This window comes from Leptodactylus fuscus, chromosome 8 (assembly GCF_031893055.1).
Source record: "Leptodactylus fuscus isolate aLepFus1 chromosome 8, aLepFus1.hap2, whole genome shotgun sequence".
Classification (NCBI taxonomy): Eukaryota; Metazoa; Chordata; class Amphibia; order Anura; family Leptodactylidae; genus Leptodactylus; species Leptodactylus fuscus.
Window position 1 is genome coordinate 87496146 of NC_134272.1, and position 17816 is coordinate 87513961.

General features: G+C 45.5%; 1 protein-coding gene across 1 annotated transcript in view; it reads right to left on the reverse strand.

The window, feature by feature from the left end:
- Positions 1-5235, reverse strand: part of LOC142216649 (unconventional myosin-X-like) — a 79569-nt gene extending 74334 nt beyond the window's left edge. Inside the window, exon 1 of the mRNA XM_075284638.1 lies at positions 4796-5235. Within this exon, the coding sequence (XP_075140739.1) occupies positions 4796-4816 (21 nt within the window). The 5' untranslated portion in view covers positions 4817-5235. The remainder of the gene's footprint in view (positions 1-4795) is intronic.
- Between the last annotated feature and the right edge of the window lie 12581 nt (positions 5236-17816).

Below are 17816 nucleotides of genomic sequence, written 5' to 3' on the forward strand. Positions count from 1 at the left end.
TCTGACTGTAGAACGCTTCCTTCTTCCATTGGAGTGTATGTGTATGGAATAGCTGTCTAAAGTGTATGGCCTTAGGCCCCATTTACATGGGGTAATCCAGATCTGGAAATCCGCTCTATACATTGGCTGGATCCATTCAGAAAACTAGGACTCCTTGCATCACAGTGATCTATGATGTCTATGGCTTCGCTGTCCCATACTGTACATAATGTAGGACAGAAAGCAAACACTACCAGCAATATAGATCACTATGACACTAGGAGTCTCTGTTCTCAATGCTTAGGCTGGGAAATCTGGCCAATGTATGGACTGGATTTTCCAGCCTAGATTCCTCCATGCGTTTCCAGTCCTTTGCAGCAACGTACTTGAATGGACTTCCTAATAGAACCCAGTATGAGCTCAGCACTCCCAATATCACAGGGGCCTTGGGATCATTGACTCTGATATGTGACTGCATGCCTCAGCTGTTACGATAGACAATGGTCTCACCATAAGAATGTCCGATATTCCAGTTGTTGCACTGACAGCACTATTTGTACAGCAGATAGGCCGCGGTCAATGACCCACAGTCCTCAATGTCTGTACAATGCTGCATTTTTTCAGGCAGTCTTAATCTATTAGGAGCACCTCTAGCCAGCATACATGTCTTGGTCCAAGTCAACCAGCACCCTGCTGCCAAAAAAGCCTGAATTACCTATAGACATATGAGAGTCTCTTCCTTTTGGAGCAACTTCTGGTTTGACAATGTCGAAAGGCTCATTACAGGATAGCGACCATATACTATACCTATAAGGGTAACCAGAGAAAATTTCATTTGCCTGGACACACTACCAATGTTCACGGCTGAGTGATGTCTGTGATCACGGCTCAATCTTCAAACACCCAAGTCTTACATTGAAAGTTAAAGGGTCCATGAATAAAAAAGCAGGTCATGCCGGTGCCGACTCAGCCATAAGAGAATACAAATACATATACAAAAGGGTTTCATTGGCACAACCGAAAACACAATTGGTATTGCCAAAGCAAAGAATGGTTGGGGGTGGGGTGGAGTGGGTGGTTTGGGGGTACGGCAGTCTTTGGGGTCTCATCGTTCTTGTTTGGGACGTGCGAGAACGGTCAAAGTAGTGTGAATGTAGCTTCACCCAGGTAGCATTGCAGGCCTGTAAGACTCCTTATTGTAGTCTACACAGTGGATACAATACCCTTAGAGGGATTACATATACATTGAACTTCAAACACTGCCCCCTATAGGCTGTTAGAGGAGGGACATGCTCCAGAATCTAAAACGTTTAATGATTAAGGCATAAAAATCTGGTTTTAGTTTGGTCGCCTAAAAAAAATTTTGGGCACCAACCTTTTTGGGAGTATACCTATTGGAGTTTATATTGTCTGCCTTCCATCACCATCAGGTTGACTACTGGTGTGGTCTGCCTGGGCTCATGGTATGGCTGTAATAAGACTACACAGTGGACCAGAAGGCAAGTGGGCCCACCGTCATTGGGCTAAGGTTCAGTTCACTGATCCTACATGGTATCGGAAGATATAACAATTGCTTGCTGGCACCTACCCTGACAACCTAGATGCCTGCCCCAGTTGACCCTGACAGCCCCACCGCCCCAGCAAGAGGCCCATGTACTGTTTTCGAAGTCGGTGGAGTGTACCCCAGCTCCATAGATGTAGTTAGCCCGTAAAGGTATCCTCACATGCCAATTGGTATAGACTATTCATGTTGCATTGTATCTGGGGATAATGCCTCCATAACGTGGTGCAGTATGGAGGGACGCATAGTACATGTGCCGCCATAGTATATCAATTACAATAACATACCATGCACATTGTTTGGTTGATTCATTATCCGTACATAATAACCTGTTACATGAAACACAAATCTATAAGTCAGCGAAGGCTTTAGATCTCTCAGACTTTGTTGCAGCATAAAGAGCACACAATTATTTCCACCATCCATACATCGGTTTTGTGTCAATGACGATTTTTTTTTTTCCAAAGAAATAAATGAATCAAATACAAACTTTCTCGCTGGGGAACAATATGACAGCGGTTATCGCTCATCTAGACCGGAGCTGAATGATGGGGGCAGGCGAGGAGCCAGATTTAATGAATTCTCCGCACAGCCAGACAGCGGCCCCGCAGAAGGGCCAAACAAAGTGGACACTTTCAGGACAGAGCGCTGCGTGCTACCAGGTGAAAAGAGAATAAAGGACAGATAGACGGGGGGGGGGGGGGGCAGCGAACAAATAGGCATGACGGGAGAACAAAGCATTGACGGGAGGACACAGGCTGCGAGGGCTGGAGATGAAACCTCAGCATCCTCTTCACTGCACTGCAGGAGAAGACCGGGCTCATTGCATTCAGCCGCACTGGCCCATTGTGACATGGAGATTTCACCTTCAGGACCTGGAGGTGATCATTGTGCCACCAGGATCCTCGAAGTATAACTCATTTCTGGAAGGGACTGCTCTTTCTTGGGGTTGGTCACCCAATCTTGACATGACAAGAGGTTTATAGTAATACCTGGGTTATACAGGGACGATGAGATAAAGCCATCGAAAAGGAACCAGTGACATCACCACGCCTGGTGTGATGTCATCTGGCCATGTGACCTGTCTCATCAACAGGCTCGCATCTCATCCCTGTGGTGGAAAACACTTAATTCAGCTTAGCTTAAGGTGACTGCTCAGATCCATAATTTACTGGAGGCCGAAGAAGGGGGGCTGCCAATGTGGCTCTAGGACACGGTCTGCTTGTCTTACCTGCACACGGCTGTAGTGACGTGCGGGTGCATGGAAACTGGGACACAGATAACATCCATGTGTAGTCAGTTTTCCACAAACAGGAATAGGACTTGCTCTGTATTTTGTGGTTTGGTCCTACAGCCCCCCACAGAGTCATAACGGAAGGATGTGCCTATAGGGACCATAGAAAGAAATGGACCAAAACTACGGTTGTGTGCATGGGGTCTTATCGGCCATTAGTCAGCTGGACTAACAGACATTAAAGATTTGGGATTTTCAAGGCCTCGTATGACAAGGTGTTAAACATGGCGGTCACAGTGTAATTCTTATGAACACAAGGTCTAGGATACATAGAACAGACAAGATGCAAAGGACTCTGAAAGTTGCAATAACGTGCCATAGAAGTCTACAGAAAGTGGAAGTGTCATGGGATTGAAACTCTACTTTCTATTGACTACTAGAGGATGGGTAGGGTTGTCAAGGGTTGGAAATATACAGTAGTTTCTTTCTTACATAGAGTTCCATAGGTGATATCCGGTGTTACATCTCAGACCATTTCATCAATGGAGTCAACTGCAGTACCAGAGACGACCCATCATGGACAGATGTGGCACTGTTTCTAGGGAAAAGTGGCCATATACATCTAAAGCTAGTGAGCCTCAGTTAATGGGTCAAGGGCCACAACTTATAGGTGAAGTCATAGGACTTGTGCAAAACCCTAAGATTAGACAGCGACATTGGCCACATGACCAAAGATTGCAGTGTCACACAGTGACTCCTCCTCAAATATAAGTAAATAAAGTTGCTATGCTACCCCAAGGGTGTTGCGACTGCAACCCTAGTCCCAAAACAATAAAGAACTGATAGATTTGTTACGGTCCCTCAGGGTCGCAACGCAACTTCATTCAATTACATCAGTAAAGGGGTCACAGAGTAACGGGGCGATCTTTGGTCACGTGAAAGGAGTCACAGCTCTAGTCTTAGGCTTTATTCACACAATTCTGCCCATTCTTGGTCATGTTTTTCCCCAAATCAATTTTTTTCAGTAGACCCAATCACATCAATAAGTGAAACCGAACTGTAAAAAATGCCCACATGGACATCAAACCGCCAAGCAACTTGTTCTAACAAGCCATCATGGCGCATTGACTGACACGGAGGAACAATGGCGGCCACTATTCTAACCTATGACACATCCCAGGTCATTGGAATTCCTGATATTTAGGATGAAAGCAAAAGTCGTGTGACTCAGGCTACATGTAAGTTATCATGAGACCTGAGTCGTACCACAAAAGTAGCCGTGTAGACCTAACCTGGCTAGTGTAGAGTTTACTAGGCTGACTCATGGGGCCATCACAAGATGCTGAAGGATATATATGTATATGACTAGAGCTTCCCTTTCAGTATTCCATGTGCATCTGCATTGCCAAAGGGCAGGGTGCACGTTAGAGGTTGTGATGTAACCGCAATATTGTGCATGGCAGGATATGGTTGTCACACTCACATACTTGCTCAATATTAGGTATCCCGTAACGCTCAGTGGTGAGGATAGGTAATATACAGAACGCACCCCAGGCGGCCGGAGTCCTGCAATGCAGTTCTATAGATACTCCTCATCACAAACTACTGGAAGTGACCTCTACAGTGTTCTGTGAGGATGATGGGTGTGGTGGTGGTGATGGACCCCTTACTTGATCCCGGGATACCTGCTCAATACATTCAGATCACACTTCCATTATAACCCCCACCAACCGAATTCCCAAGGACCGCCAATAAATTTACTAAATCTCCTCCAGACACAAAGGGTCTTATGGACAAAAATTTAGATTGTCAGTCATTTTTTTAGGAATTCCAAACAAAATTTCATCATCGGCATTTATTAAATACATGGACATTGCGCCAATTTCTGTGCCATGACGACATCCCTAATGATACCCCATATACCCTAGACCATACTTCTCGAAAATTTACAAAAAGACTCCAGACATGTGAATTGCAGATGTCCCATCACCTGAAGAACATATGTTGTGTCCCGCACTTACCTCCATGAAATACTCATCCATCTTCTACGAGTTCTGCAGCTTCGCTATAATCCAGGTTTCACAAAATCCAAGGAACCGGAAATATTTTAAGGGTTAAAAAGAAATTGCTTCCAAATGGCTGTCGATACCTGATGGAACAGATAGTACGGGGTCAGTGGGATTTGGTTAATAGCCACAGCCCATGTGCTCCAGCCTTGATGTCAGCGAGTAGTCACCGGGGTTAGGCTCATAAGGCTTAATAGGTATCCAACTCCTGATATTCCAATACAAAGGACTGGTGCGGGTAGACGGGCAAAGAAGAACCCCAGCTCCCCCTGTGTCCTTTGTTCTTAAATAAAGGGGTTAATTGGGGACATAAGCAGAAGCCAGACCTGCAGCCCACCTCCCTGTGCAGGAGCAGCATAGCCTTCAATGAATGATCCTCCAAGACACATTCACATCTCCCTGTGATCCTGCATTGACCAAGGCTTTAACTGAACTCAGCTGCTCCCAGACAGCTCCTCCTATAGAGGCCAGGCCTGTGTGCAAACCCCTCCTGCGCTGCTGCTGCTGCTTCTCTACCCTGAGCTTCACACACTGTCATACGCTCACAAAGACTTGCTGGAGCTGGCATTGTGTGCGCCAGTCTTATCTTCCTGCAAAATCGACAGATGCAGCAAAGCCGAGTTGGTTGGATGTAGCTGAGCTGAGATTGACTTTGAGATTTAGCCCACATGTCACTGCACCCTAAGGCTGTATGCACACCTTTTCCGTATCAAAATTTGCATGTGGATTTTGTCTCAGATCCTTTTTTTGTTGTTGAAATATATGAAATCCGCACTGAAATTCTGCGCCATACATGCTAAATAAATCTGCATTGTGTACATGAGATTAGGAAGAACTCGTGGGGTCAGATTTATTATTATGTTTACGCCGGATAGCAATACAATAATTGTCGCAACTGCCATTTTTGCATCTCCCTTTACCTATCCCCTAGCCACGAGTTGGGGGATAAGTGTCCGATCACAGGGAGACCAAACACCCGGTCCTGCAGAGATCAGGAGAAAAGGGCACAGAGTCCTCCAAAAATCCCCTTGTTGGTGGTGCACCAGTGCGCTTATGTGACTAGCTATCTATGAATCTATCACGATTTCTTGAGATTATCGTGTTGTGGTCACGGCTATTATAAGATGTGACTTCACAAATTCTCTATGTATCCCTAACCTTCAGATTAATTTCCTACACATGGCCGACTCCGTATTTGGGATAGGTGGGGGTCCCAGCAGTAACCTGCACACACTGACCGCCATAATGGAGATCTACCCCAGTCAGGAACCAGCATAGATCTCCTGTATAGGTCACGCTATAATAAATATGTCAGGTCAGCCCATTGTGCGCCATTTTGTCATGCCCATTTGGCATCCGCCAGGGACCCATTTTCACAGGTCTCTTATAGACTTGAGTCTATTGATGGATCCGTGAAAACAATATAGATGACAATAGGACATGATCTAGGCCCCATACACAGGAACGAGTGCGCTCTCTGGGCTGGGGCCATTTTGCAGCGGTGTGCAATCCAAGTGTCATCCAAGTGCATTCTGTGCTCACCTCTATGGCAGCTTCTGATCTGTTCTGTCCTGCCGACATGGAGCAGGATAGAACCTGCTCTATATTCATCATACAGGCCATTGGACGCCAACTCGGGAGAGCATTGACCTGTCCACTTGTTTGTGTGCATTGGGCTCTAATAAGTTCCCCCTACTGCGCCTGCGCTGCTTTCCTACATGTCCAGGAGCTGCGTAAGCGCAGACAAAAGCTAGGTGCAATACTTTCAGGAAAGTGGGAGATGTCAAAGGTGGTCTCACATGCCCCTCCATAAGCAGCCATTTTCGGTATGACAATGCATGCAGTTGGGGGGTCCTTCGATCCAGCAATTGTGCCCAACCTACTACAAAATCATTTCCTCCAGACATCTGCTCTTCTCCAGGATAAAGACGTCTCATCCATGACACATCCAATTATCATTAGCGTCCATTTAATCCACAATGAGAAATGACATGAGGGTCTCCGCTCTTGTACCAGGGTGGTCGAAACTATTAGGAACACATCCTGGAAGGGTCTGATCGATCACTGGGGATACAAACGGGGCCTCTGACAACTCCTCAGTAGCCGCCTGTATCTGGAGAACAGACAGCGGCCTTGGGGGCTATCCCAACCCCTCCCCCCCTCCTTGGAGAATACCTTCTCTAGGGACTCATTGTGTGGTTGACCTCAAAGACGACTGCTGAAGCTTCTGACGCCTTGTCTTCATCTTGGTTTTTATAATTTTTTTTTGTTACCTGGATCTGAGATATGGAATTACCTGAGTCATTCTTACAGATGATGTCATCAAACCACAGCGGACAAAGCCAAGGAGAAGGGGGGAGGGGGTGCACACATTTGGCACCGCATGATCTGCAAGTGAGAATGAGAAATTAGATTAGTGTAATCTGCTCTGGCGATCTGCCTGTGATCAGCCCCCTCCGTGGAGATTACACATGGGCGGGCATGGGGACCCCAGGATGGGGCCTGCACACAGAGGCAGATGTGCCTGTTGAACCCGGCCTGGTGGCACATTTATCTCAGTATTAATCACCGGGAGGATCATCAGCCGGAGTGACAGCTCATTAACTCTTACAGCTCAAGTTCACATCCATGCTATGGGGCTACCAAGCTGCAGATACCAGATAGACACCGACTATAATGACCAATTTTGGCTTTTTTGGCCACCGGTTACAAGGCAATGTTATATAAACGGTCAATGCCCCGACAGATACCCCATGAGGATGAGGGTGAATCCCCCGATAGATACCCCATGAGGATGAGGGCGAATCCCTCTTTGTAATTGTCTTTATATGGCTATGCCAAAAATTCCCAGTATATACCGTACTTGTTTACATCCGAAAGGTGAAGCTTCTCGTACAGACCTGATAGTTCTCACATCTGGGGATTGTTACATTTATATCCAGTCTAGACAATCCTCTGTGAGCTAAACACATCACAGCATAAATCTCTCTCTGATATCTGCTACAATGTATCAGTGCACACACAATGGGGGGGATTTATCAGCCCCTCTAGAACAGCTTGGTGTAAGGCCCCCTCTTGTGAACACTGCCCGTTCTGCACCTTGCAAATGTGTCCAAAGAGCGAGCTACGGCAGGGACACCTTGGCTGCCATATTTATTATAAATCACCCCAGATCTCTATTCTGTGGTATACGCAGAGGTACAAAAAACGCCATTTGTAACAAATCTTAAACAACGGAGCAATGTTGATGAGAAATCTTCTCTCGTTTTGCGCGCACAGCTTACACGCAGACCTATGTGTCGCCATGTGTACAGACTGTAGACCGCTCTCCTATTTAATAACCTAACCAATGTATGGGGCAGATGGAAGGCAGGATTATAGACAGCTCTAGCAACCAACCGGAGGGTGTTGGTGCATGATGGGAGTCGTAGTTCTGCAAACTTAGGAGGACACCATATTGGTTAAAAACAGGAGCTCCCATCTGCCATGATCCTCAGAGCCTTCGTGTAATTAGAGCTGGCGGATCAGAGGAGCCCGGCGGTCTGTATCCAGGTATATGGTCGCCATTATCTGAGTAATGCTATCCCGCACTGCCTTGTAATTAACCATTTACAGCCAGACGGATATTCATGGACAGAAGCAAAGGGGCGGCAATTTTGCTTTTTATCATTGACAACTACTTAGAGGCATCCATTATTTTATTACCTCTGTGTTCACATGAATGAATGGGATGTGCCCGAGTTGTGTTGCACTCACATTGCAGAAGTACCAAGTTGTGCAACGCAATACTTTTCTATAGAGGCTTCAGTTGTGCAACCCTATGGCAGTGTGACAGTCACGCAACCAAAGGTGCCACGTAGCCCTAACCTTTAGGTGACCACACACAGCCATACAGCTTATAGTCCATACTGGCTATTACAGTAGCTCTATATGTCTCCATGCTGAGATGCCATAATATAGTACGGTAACATATAGGAGCACCATATGGCAGCATAGAACATATCTACAAGCTAAATAGTCTCTGCACAGACCCTGTACCTCATTTTTCACACATTACCTGTATGGATCCTTTATAGGGCCAGGCATAGGATGATCCAAATTTACAAAGTCATGCGATGTCGTGTAAATAAATGGACATTTCTCCTGCAAAATTTTGTACGCAACCCTATTATATGGTCGATGCAAAATCCTCTATGTAAAGGATTATTCTGTGTATTGTATTTATATGGAGGAAGTAAAGGATTCCCCAGGGAATGAGGGGTTAACATCACTGGTAATGAAATTAGAGTAGCTGAAAGCTTCTTGCGGTCCTCTCAGCTGCACCTGCCCCCCTTCCTTGTTATCCAGTGCCCCCCTCCCCAATAGTGATAGGACCTCACTTCATCTGACTAATGCATCTCAGACATTTAGCAGAGACCTATTAGCAATCCCCCCAGGAGGACCCCCACTCACTGTCATCTATTACTCAATAACCAGATCCAATCATAAATAAACACGGCGCCACCATCTGACAGTTGCTGGAATTGTCCCGCCACAGCTTCGTGTTGGGCCAGGTTCTATTACAACATCTCGCACCAAGTTCATGGACCAGTTCATGTTTTTTTCGCAATATTACATTTAGTTCCTAGTTCTTGAGTTGACCTTTACGGTTTCTAGGAAAGTTGGGTGGATGTCATATAAGATTCCCCCAAAAACTGACACTAAGAGCGATGTGTCACATTATAGAAGTAGAAACTGAATTTTTTTCCATTCACTGACATATAACATCTGTCTGCAGCTAAACAAGGAGCACAATGTGACCAGTGATCGGAAACCAAAAATGGGTGCAGCCCCCACCGGGCTATATATACAACGGAGATATGCAAATTGTTCACATGGTACTGAAGGTCTTATATAACAAAACATCAAAAACCACCTGGTAAAGACAATGAATCCCCCCATAAAAAGGGGCCGGACAGTGAATCCCCCATAACAGTGTGCCAGATACTCCCTAAACTTCACAGCTGCATTAATGGGGCAGATATATTGTATCCTCTATAACAGTTTTCTGACACATAAAACATAAATTACATGTTGTAATTCCTGTAAAGTTGGGTTTTTACACAAATACAATGCAGTTTTCTCTTTTATGTCACCATTGCTACATTCCTGATTTTGTGGTTCAACCAGGGGACCCCTCTGTCCCCTGCAGGTCCTTATGTCTTCTCCAAGCCTTTCTGTCTCCTCCAGAACCTTTTGTCTCCTCCAGGCCCCTCTGTCTCCTCTAGACCCCTCTGTCTCCTCCAGACCCCTCTGTCTTCTCCAGACCCCTCTGTCTCCTCCAGACCCTTCTGTCTCCTCCAGACCCCTCTGTCTCCTCCAGACCCCTCTGTCTCCTCCAGACCTTTCTGTCTCCTCCAGGCCCCTCTGTCTTCTCCAGACCCCTCTGTCTGCTCCAGACCCTTCTTTCTCCTCCAGACCCCTCTGTCTCCTCCAGACCCTTCTATCTCCTCCAGACCCCTCTGTCTCCTCCAGACCCCTCTGTCTCCTCCAGACCCTTCTGTCTCCTCCAGACCCCTCTGTCCCATGCAGGTCCTTCTGTCTTCTCCAGGCCTTTCTGTCCCCTCCAGATATCTCTGCCAATGGATTATCTCCATGGGGGGGCGAACAGAGGATCAGCTTGTTAAAATTTTCCATGGTTTATTCTCCCTGCCTAATGGCAGACATGGTGGGACTGTGGGACTGTGGGACCCCCCCCCCCTCCATACACAAGATACCTTTATTGTAATATACATGGACAGCTGAAAACTACATGAATTGAGAGAAAATGGAAGTGCCTGCCATAAATCCGCCTCTGATAAGTGCCTGCCTTTGATGCTCAAGTAACCAGCTACCTCAGATGTCTCTACAAGCGCTCGTCTCAGATGTCCCCATAAGATGTCTATCACAAATGCCCAATGATGGCCGGTCACAATTTCCTCTAAGTACCTGCCTCAGATATCCCCTAAATAGTGACCCACCAGAGTACTAGAGGACCCTCTGACGGGCCCAGGCTCTAACACAGTGATGGTCCAGCAAAAGACCCCCAAATATGGAAGGTACTATGGCCTATGTCCTAGGGGACGTTGGAGGATGGGCCCAGAATCACTTTATCTGGTGGGTCAAAGCAACCTCAGACTACCCCCAAGTGCTTGTCTCTGATATTCCCATAAATATCCCTATAACCCCTAGCTAGAGATGTCTTCCTATATATACCTGCCTGTGCCTAGTTATAGGTGCAGTGGTAGCAGTCGCTACTGGGCCCTGGATCCTGAGGAGCCTATAGATCCCTCTGCCATATAACATATACCACTATTCTACATGGCACATAGTATTGGGGCCCCGTTACAGATTTTGCACTGAGCCCAGGAGCTTCATGCTACGCCTCTGTGTCTCATGCTCTCTCAGGTCCTTGCAGCCTTAGGGGGGTACAGGGCCGGGAATTGTTGGGGCGCTGCATTGCCTCTCAGCCGTCTGTCTGCGCTGATGTGGAAAGCGGTGCAAAGTCATTAGTCGCGGCAGAGGGAAATCCGTCACATCACATGCTGCAAATCCAATTACACCATGAGACTTGATAATCCAGCGCTCAGCCCCCCAGTCCGCCTCATTCTCTCTTCCCACAGATTTTCTCTTGTTACTATAATATAATATAAACCTTCGGAGGCCGGGGCGGTGAGCGCCACCAGCAGGCTGCTATTGAGTCGTGTGGCGAGGCCTCGCTTCTGGTTGGGCCATGATTAGCCACTTCAGAGCCCATTGTGTGAGCTTAGTGTTCGCCATTATCCTCCTGTGACAGGTAGTGGATGTGACATAATGGGGAATATTCACATAACATTGTCATATATTATACCACCATGCAATGCCCAAATAAAAGAGCCATTCCATATAATGTCCAAATAATACCGCAATACAGTGTCTATCTAATACATCACCAAGTAGTAACAAAATAATACTACTATACACTCCTTACATAATAACACCATATAGTGGCCAAGTGTCACTACCATACAATGCTGACATAATGCTGCCATATAGTTCTCACATAAAGCTGCAACTCCCAAGCAACATACAGTGTCTACAAATACACTTAAAATAACATTACTATATACACCGTATATTACACCATCCTATAGGGTTCAACTAAAATACAGTATACACATAACACTCCCTCATATTATACCGCCATATACTTATCATGTAGAGCTGTCACTCCCAAGCACTGTTGTCACCCTAAATCTAGGTTAATCCTATTAAATGGGGGGTCCTGGGCAATTACCCGCTTTATAGCATTGGACACATTGCACTGCTCCCATATAGCTATAGATTTGCTGTTCAGGACTCCAGGAAAGTTGTGTGACACTACACTTTGAAGTTAGAAAGAGCTGATATTGCTGGAGTCCTGCTGCAGGAAGCTTTGAGGTTGGGATCTAACAATCCCATCTATATCCTGCATATATGTTACATGTATGCGGCCATTGTACATGATACATCTCTGCTGCGGCCTCCCCTGGTGTTGGCCTTTCCTGACTCTCCATCTGCGCTCTCCTGTAAACCTCTTCCCTTTCCTCCTCCTCCTCCTGACCTCTCTTCCTTCCCCTCCCTGTTCTTCTCTGCCTTGTCTCTGACCTCAGTCCTGGGGTCCCGGCGGCTCAGTGATGTCATCTCCCACCAGAGAATCGCGGAACATTATCACAGAGATCTATGGGAGCTCCAGGGAAAACGGAGAAATCCACTATAAGAGCGATGACTTCACAGTGAGAATCTGAGCTGGAGTCACTTTCAGGGAATTGCACATTCAGCGACTGTCTGATCTGATGTTATTAGCACCCGGATTCTCTATACATATAAACCTATACGTAAAGTGCTACTTTTCTCTCCGCATGATTCGTGCGGACACTGCACGGAAAACACACAGACCTCATTATAGTCTATGGGGTCCGTCTGGTTTCTCTGCTAACCATTCTCAAGTGAACCCCCTAAACCGAACACCGAATGCAAATGTAAACCAGGCCTAACAATATAGGCTCAGACCAAATTTGCATCCCCATCACTGGTATACTAACCTGAAATGATTTTACTATGTCATCGCTGCTCATAGCTGGAAGTAAATTATTTACATGGTTAACCCCTGGGAATCTTGCATAATCCTTACAGAAAATGGATTCCCAAGGACACCAGCGACACGACAACATTAGTAATTCATAAGCCAGATCCACGCTGCAGGTTGTTATGAGCTGCGTCCTGTGGTTTTCCGCCAGGCTGAGGTCGGTGGAGTCAGAAAAAGCTGCAGAAATCGCTTGTCAGAAGAGCAGCAATGAACTACATGTATAAGGATGTGCAGAACTCACTATGGAGATCTGTATCTGCAAAGGAAGACGTGGACAAATCCACAAGCCATGTGCAAGATGTGGATTTTACCTTGCACAAGTCCTTTCCATAAACTCATCCACACCCGGTATCAGATCAGACCCCTAAACTCATTCATACCCGGTATCAGATCAGACCCCTAAAATGATTCACACCCCTCCTTATTATTTCAGACCAGGCGCTTCCATTGTACATAATGTCCTCATACAGGGGCATTAGCTATAGGGGGTGCAGAGGAAGCCGTCACTACCAGGCCCTGGATCCTGGGGGGGGCCCAAAAGTCTCTGTTTTAAATGGCACAAAGTAAGTTCAGGCCCCAATACAGATTTTGCATTAGGCCCAGGAGCTTCATTACACCTCATACTAGTCCATGTCAGGATCTTGTGTGTCAGGCCCTGGGGCCCCCTGTAGCTCCTGACCTGGGGTCATAGATGGGCAGGAGGAGATACAGCCCTGTGGATCACTCCCCTTATTTAGAAGACCTTCCCTTTAATACTCTGTAATATTTCTTAATACTTCTCCATGTATTTGCTCCTTGTCCATACCATTGTATGGGGAGCGTAAAGTGTTATGTACAGTGGAGAGTTTGCTACAATTACACCCAGTCTGTGTTCAGTCCAGAATACAGTTGCTACATTATCCTAACATAGATGGATACATTGTAACAAATAGATTTATGTCGTCTTGTGCTGCAATATACACCAGGATGGGATTGATGGGGTTACAACCTTTGGAGGCGAATGTGACCGTCCCCTTCACTGACGGCAAGCAGAGTTCCTAAAAACATAAAGGAACTGAAGCACAAAGAATATTAGAAAGCTGTGAATCTTTCATCCTACATCGAATGCAACCCAATCCTCAGATCTTCCGGCCTGTATGATCTATGTATCAGTCAGTGGTGACATCATCATTGTGATGAATAACCCTTTACAGGGCAGAGACTGAAATCATCCGACCTTATCTACCGCCACAGCTGGTGGGCAGGGAAGGTCTGCATTGTATGGTCATGAATCAGCCGCAAAACATGGAGTCTGCGTTGAGTTATAGGGAAATGGGAATGCTGCATTACCCCGGTATATCCACATAACTCTCTGATGTATCACAGTGGCTGCTTACTTCCCCTTCGTGTTGGATCACGGCGCCCCCTATGGAGGGCTGGGGGTTGCCCTCCTTCTCTAATAAATGAGGGTAGATGCCCTAGAGAGCAGCCATGTTTTTTCTAACCTCATACAGCTCATTGAAGTGGTTTCTGAAAAGGGCGGCCATGTTTGATTTGAGAAACGCAGTCCATGTGTCGGCCGCACTTTGGGGTTCTGTTCCTGACAGTATAGATCATTTTGCCCAATTCTTTGCTGACGTGACCAGTTCACTGTGAATTTGTTGTGTAAGCCATGTGTTGTGTGGCAGATTGACAGGACCCTTCACTATATACTGACAGCTCCGGTCTATAGATGGAGGTCAATGATTGGTGATCCATAAAGCAATTACAGGAACGATTGTCTGATAATTAGACAAGAGGAGAGAAATTCTGGTAAGAAGAAACTACAGCGAGCGGCCTCAGTGCTTCACTGTCATTACTGTGCAGTGTTATCATTTCTTCTACCAATGAAATTCATTCTGAACTGAACTGATTCTCCCTCTCTCCAAAATATTCAGAATATTCCATTAGCTTTCATGGGATGCAGATAGATAGGTTACTGTCACCAGACCCAGCAATGTAATGTATGTACACAGTGACTGTACCAGCAGAATAGTGAGCGCAGCTCTGGAGTATAATACAGGATAAGTAATGTAATGTATGTACACAGTGACTGTACCAGAAGAATAGTGAGCGCAGCTCTGGAGTATAATACAGGATAAGTAATGTAATGTATGTACACAGTGACTGCACCAGCAGAATAGTGAGCGCAGCTCTGGAGTATAATACAGGATAAGTAATGTAATGTATGTACACAGTGACTGCACCAGCAGAATAGTGAGCGCAGCTCTGGAGTATAATACAGGATAAGTAATGTAATGTATGTACACAGTGACTGTACCAGCAGAATAGTGAGCGCAGCTCTGGAGTATAATACAGGATAAGTAATGTAATGTATGTACACAGTGACTGTACCAGCAGAATAGTGAGCGCAGCTCTGGAGTATAATACAGGATAAGTAATGTAATGTATGTACACAGTGACTGCACCAGCAGAATAGTGAGCGCAGCTCTGGAGTATAATACAGGATAAGTAATGTAATGTATGTACACAGTGACTGCACCAGCAGAATAGTGAGCGCAGCTCTGGAGTATAATACAGGATAAGTAATGTAATGTATGTACACAGTGATTGCACCAGCAGAATAGTGAGCGCAGCTCTGGAGTATAATACAGGATAAGTAATGTAATATATGTACACAGTGACTGCACCAGCAGAATAGTGAGCGCAGCTCTGGAGTATAATACAGGATAAGTAATGTAATGTATGTACACAGTGACTGCACCAGCAGAATAGTGAGCGCAGCTCTGGAGTATAATACAGGATAAGTAATGTAAGTACACAGTGACTGCACCAGCAGAATAGTGAGTGCAGCTCTGGAGTATAATACAGGATAAGTAATGTAATGTATGTACACAGTGACTGCACCAGCAGTATAGTGAGCGCAGCTCTACAGTATAATACAGGATAAGTAATGTAATGTATGTACACAGTGACTGCATCAGCAGAATAGTGAGCTCAGCTCTGGAGTATAATACAGGATAAGTAATGTAATGTATGTACACAGTGACTGCACCAGTAGAATAGTGAGCGCAGCTCTGGAGTATAATACAGGATAAGTAATGTAATGTATGTACACAGTGACTGCACCAGTAGAATAGTGAGCGCAGCTCTGGAGTATCATACAGGATAAGTAATGTAATGTATGTACACAGTGACTGCACCAGCAGAATAGTGAGCGCAGCTCTGGAGTATAATACAGGATAAGTAATGTAATGTATGTACACAGTGACTGTACCAGCAGAATAGTGAGCGCAGCTCTGGAGTATAATACAGGATAAGTCATGTAATATATGTACACAGTGACTGTACCAGCAGAATAGTGAGCGCAGCTCTGGAGTATAATACAGGATAAGTAATGTAATGTATGTACACAGTGACTGTACCAGCAGAATAGTGAGCGCAGCTCTGGAGTATAATACAGGATAAGTAATGTAATGTATGTACACAGTGACTGCACCAGCAGAATAGTGAGCGCAGCTCTGGAGTATAATACAGGATAAGTAATGTATGTACACAGTGACTGCACCAGCAGAATAGTGAGCGCAGCTCTGGAGTATAATACAGGATAAGTAATGTATGTACACAGTGACTGCACCAGCAGAATAGTGAGCGCAGCCCTGGGGTATAATACAGGATGTAACTCAGGATCAGTATATTTTGCACAGTGTATTATAAGATCACTTCCATTTTTTGTATCAAGTGTCCTGAGCCCCCGATCTTATCCTCTTGATGGTTGGACATTTGCTGGAGGTCTCTCCCCGGACCCTCTATTACACTTTTTCATACAATTTCTCATTTAATTCAATGATACAACATAATGAATGTATCTGCAGTGACGATCCCCTCCCCCTCCTCACTTACCACATTCATCAGACTTGACGGCAGACACAATAACAAGCTCTCTATTTGTTCCAATTTAATTAGTATAAAATCCGCTGTCAGATATTTTATTAATCAGGGCCTGAAGTCATAACCAGTGGCCGGAATAGGAAAGTGGTATCATCTGAAAATCGTCTGACGACAGAAAGCTGGTTAATGCCGTTTAGTAACACTTTCTTTGTACTTGTACAGTTCTGTGCTGCAGCTTATAGGAATAACATAATAGATGTATTTATACATTACTGGGATTACATGGCAAGAGATAAGCGAGTCTGCTCTCTAACAGCGCCATCCTTATCCACAGGCTGTGTGTGGTATTGCAGTTCTGTACAGCTCATGTGAATGGGCTTTTGCTTTCATGTTTTTTAATGTCATACAACCCCTTTTAGTTTTGTCTTCAATTTTCCAGGGTTGACTATGTAAAGATACCGGAGCCCCTAATGTCCCTGTGATTTAAGGCTTGGTTCGGGATTATATAATACGGTTGTTTTTTTTCCAAAAACAGTGTCACCCCTGTCTACAGGTTGTACAGGATGTAGAGCTAGGCAAACTGCATGACATTAGTTTTTTGCAAATATTTTCATTGTGCACCCTCCCCCCCCCCCAGTTTCATTTTGGAGTGAGCATCTTTATACTGAACCAAAAGTGCGTTTATTATATTCCGGGTTCTCTACAGACTGCAGAGTATAATAAGTGCGGAGACGTAATAAACACTGATACTCCGCTCTCCTGGGATCCCAAGGCATCGTGTGCAGGCGTCTTTTTGCAATGGAGCTGAGCTGCAGTACCAGACCCAGCCTATGAACAGGTGTGGCGCTGTTTCTGCAAATGGGAGGAGTTTAGTGTCAGACATCCCCTTAAAAGGTGGACAACTAACTTTTATGTAAAGGATCTTTTCACCAAAAACTGATTGCAGATGGGTTGGTTGGGGACCCATGTCTGAGACCCCTA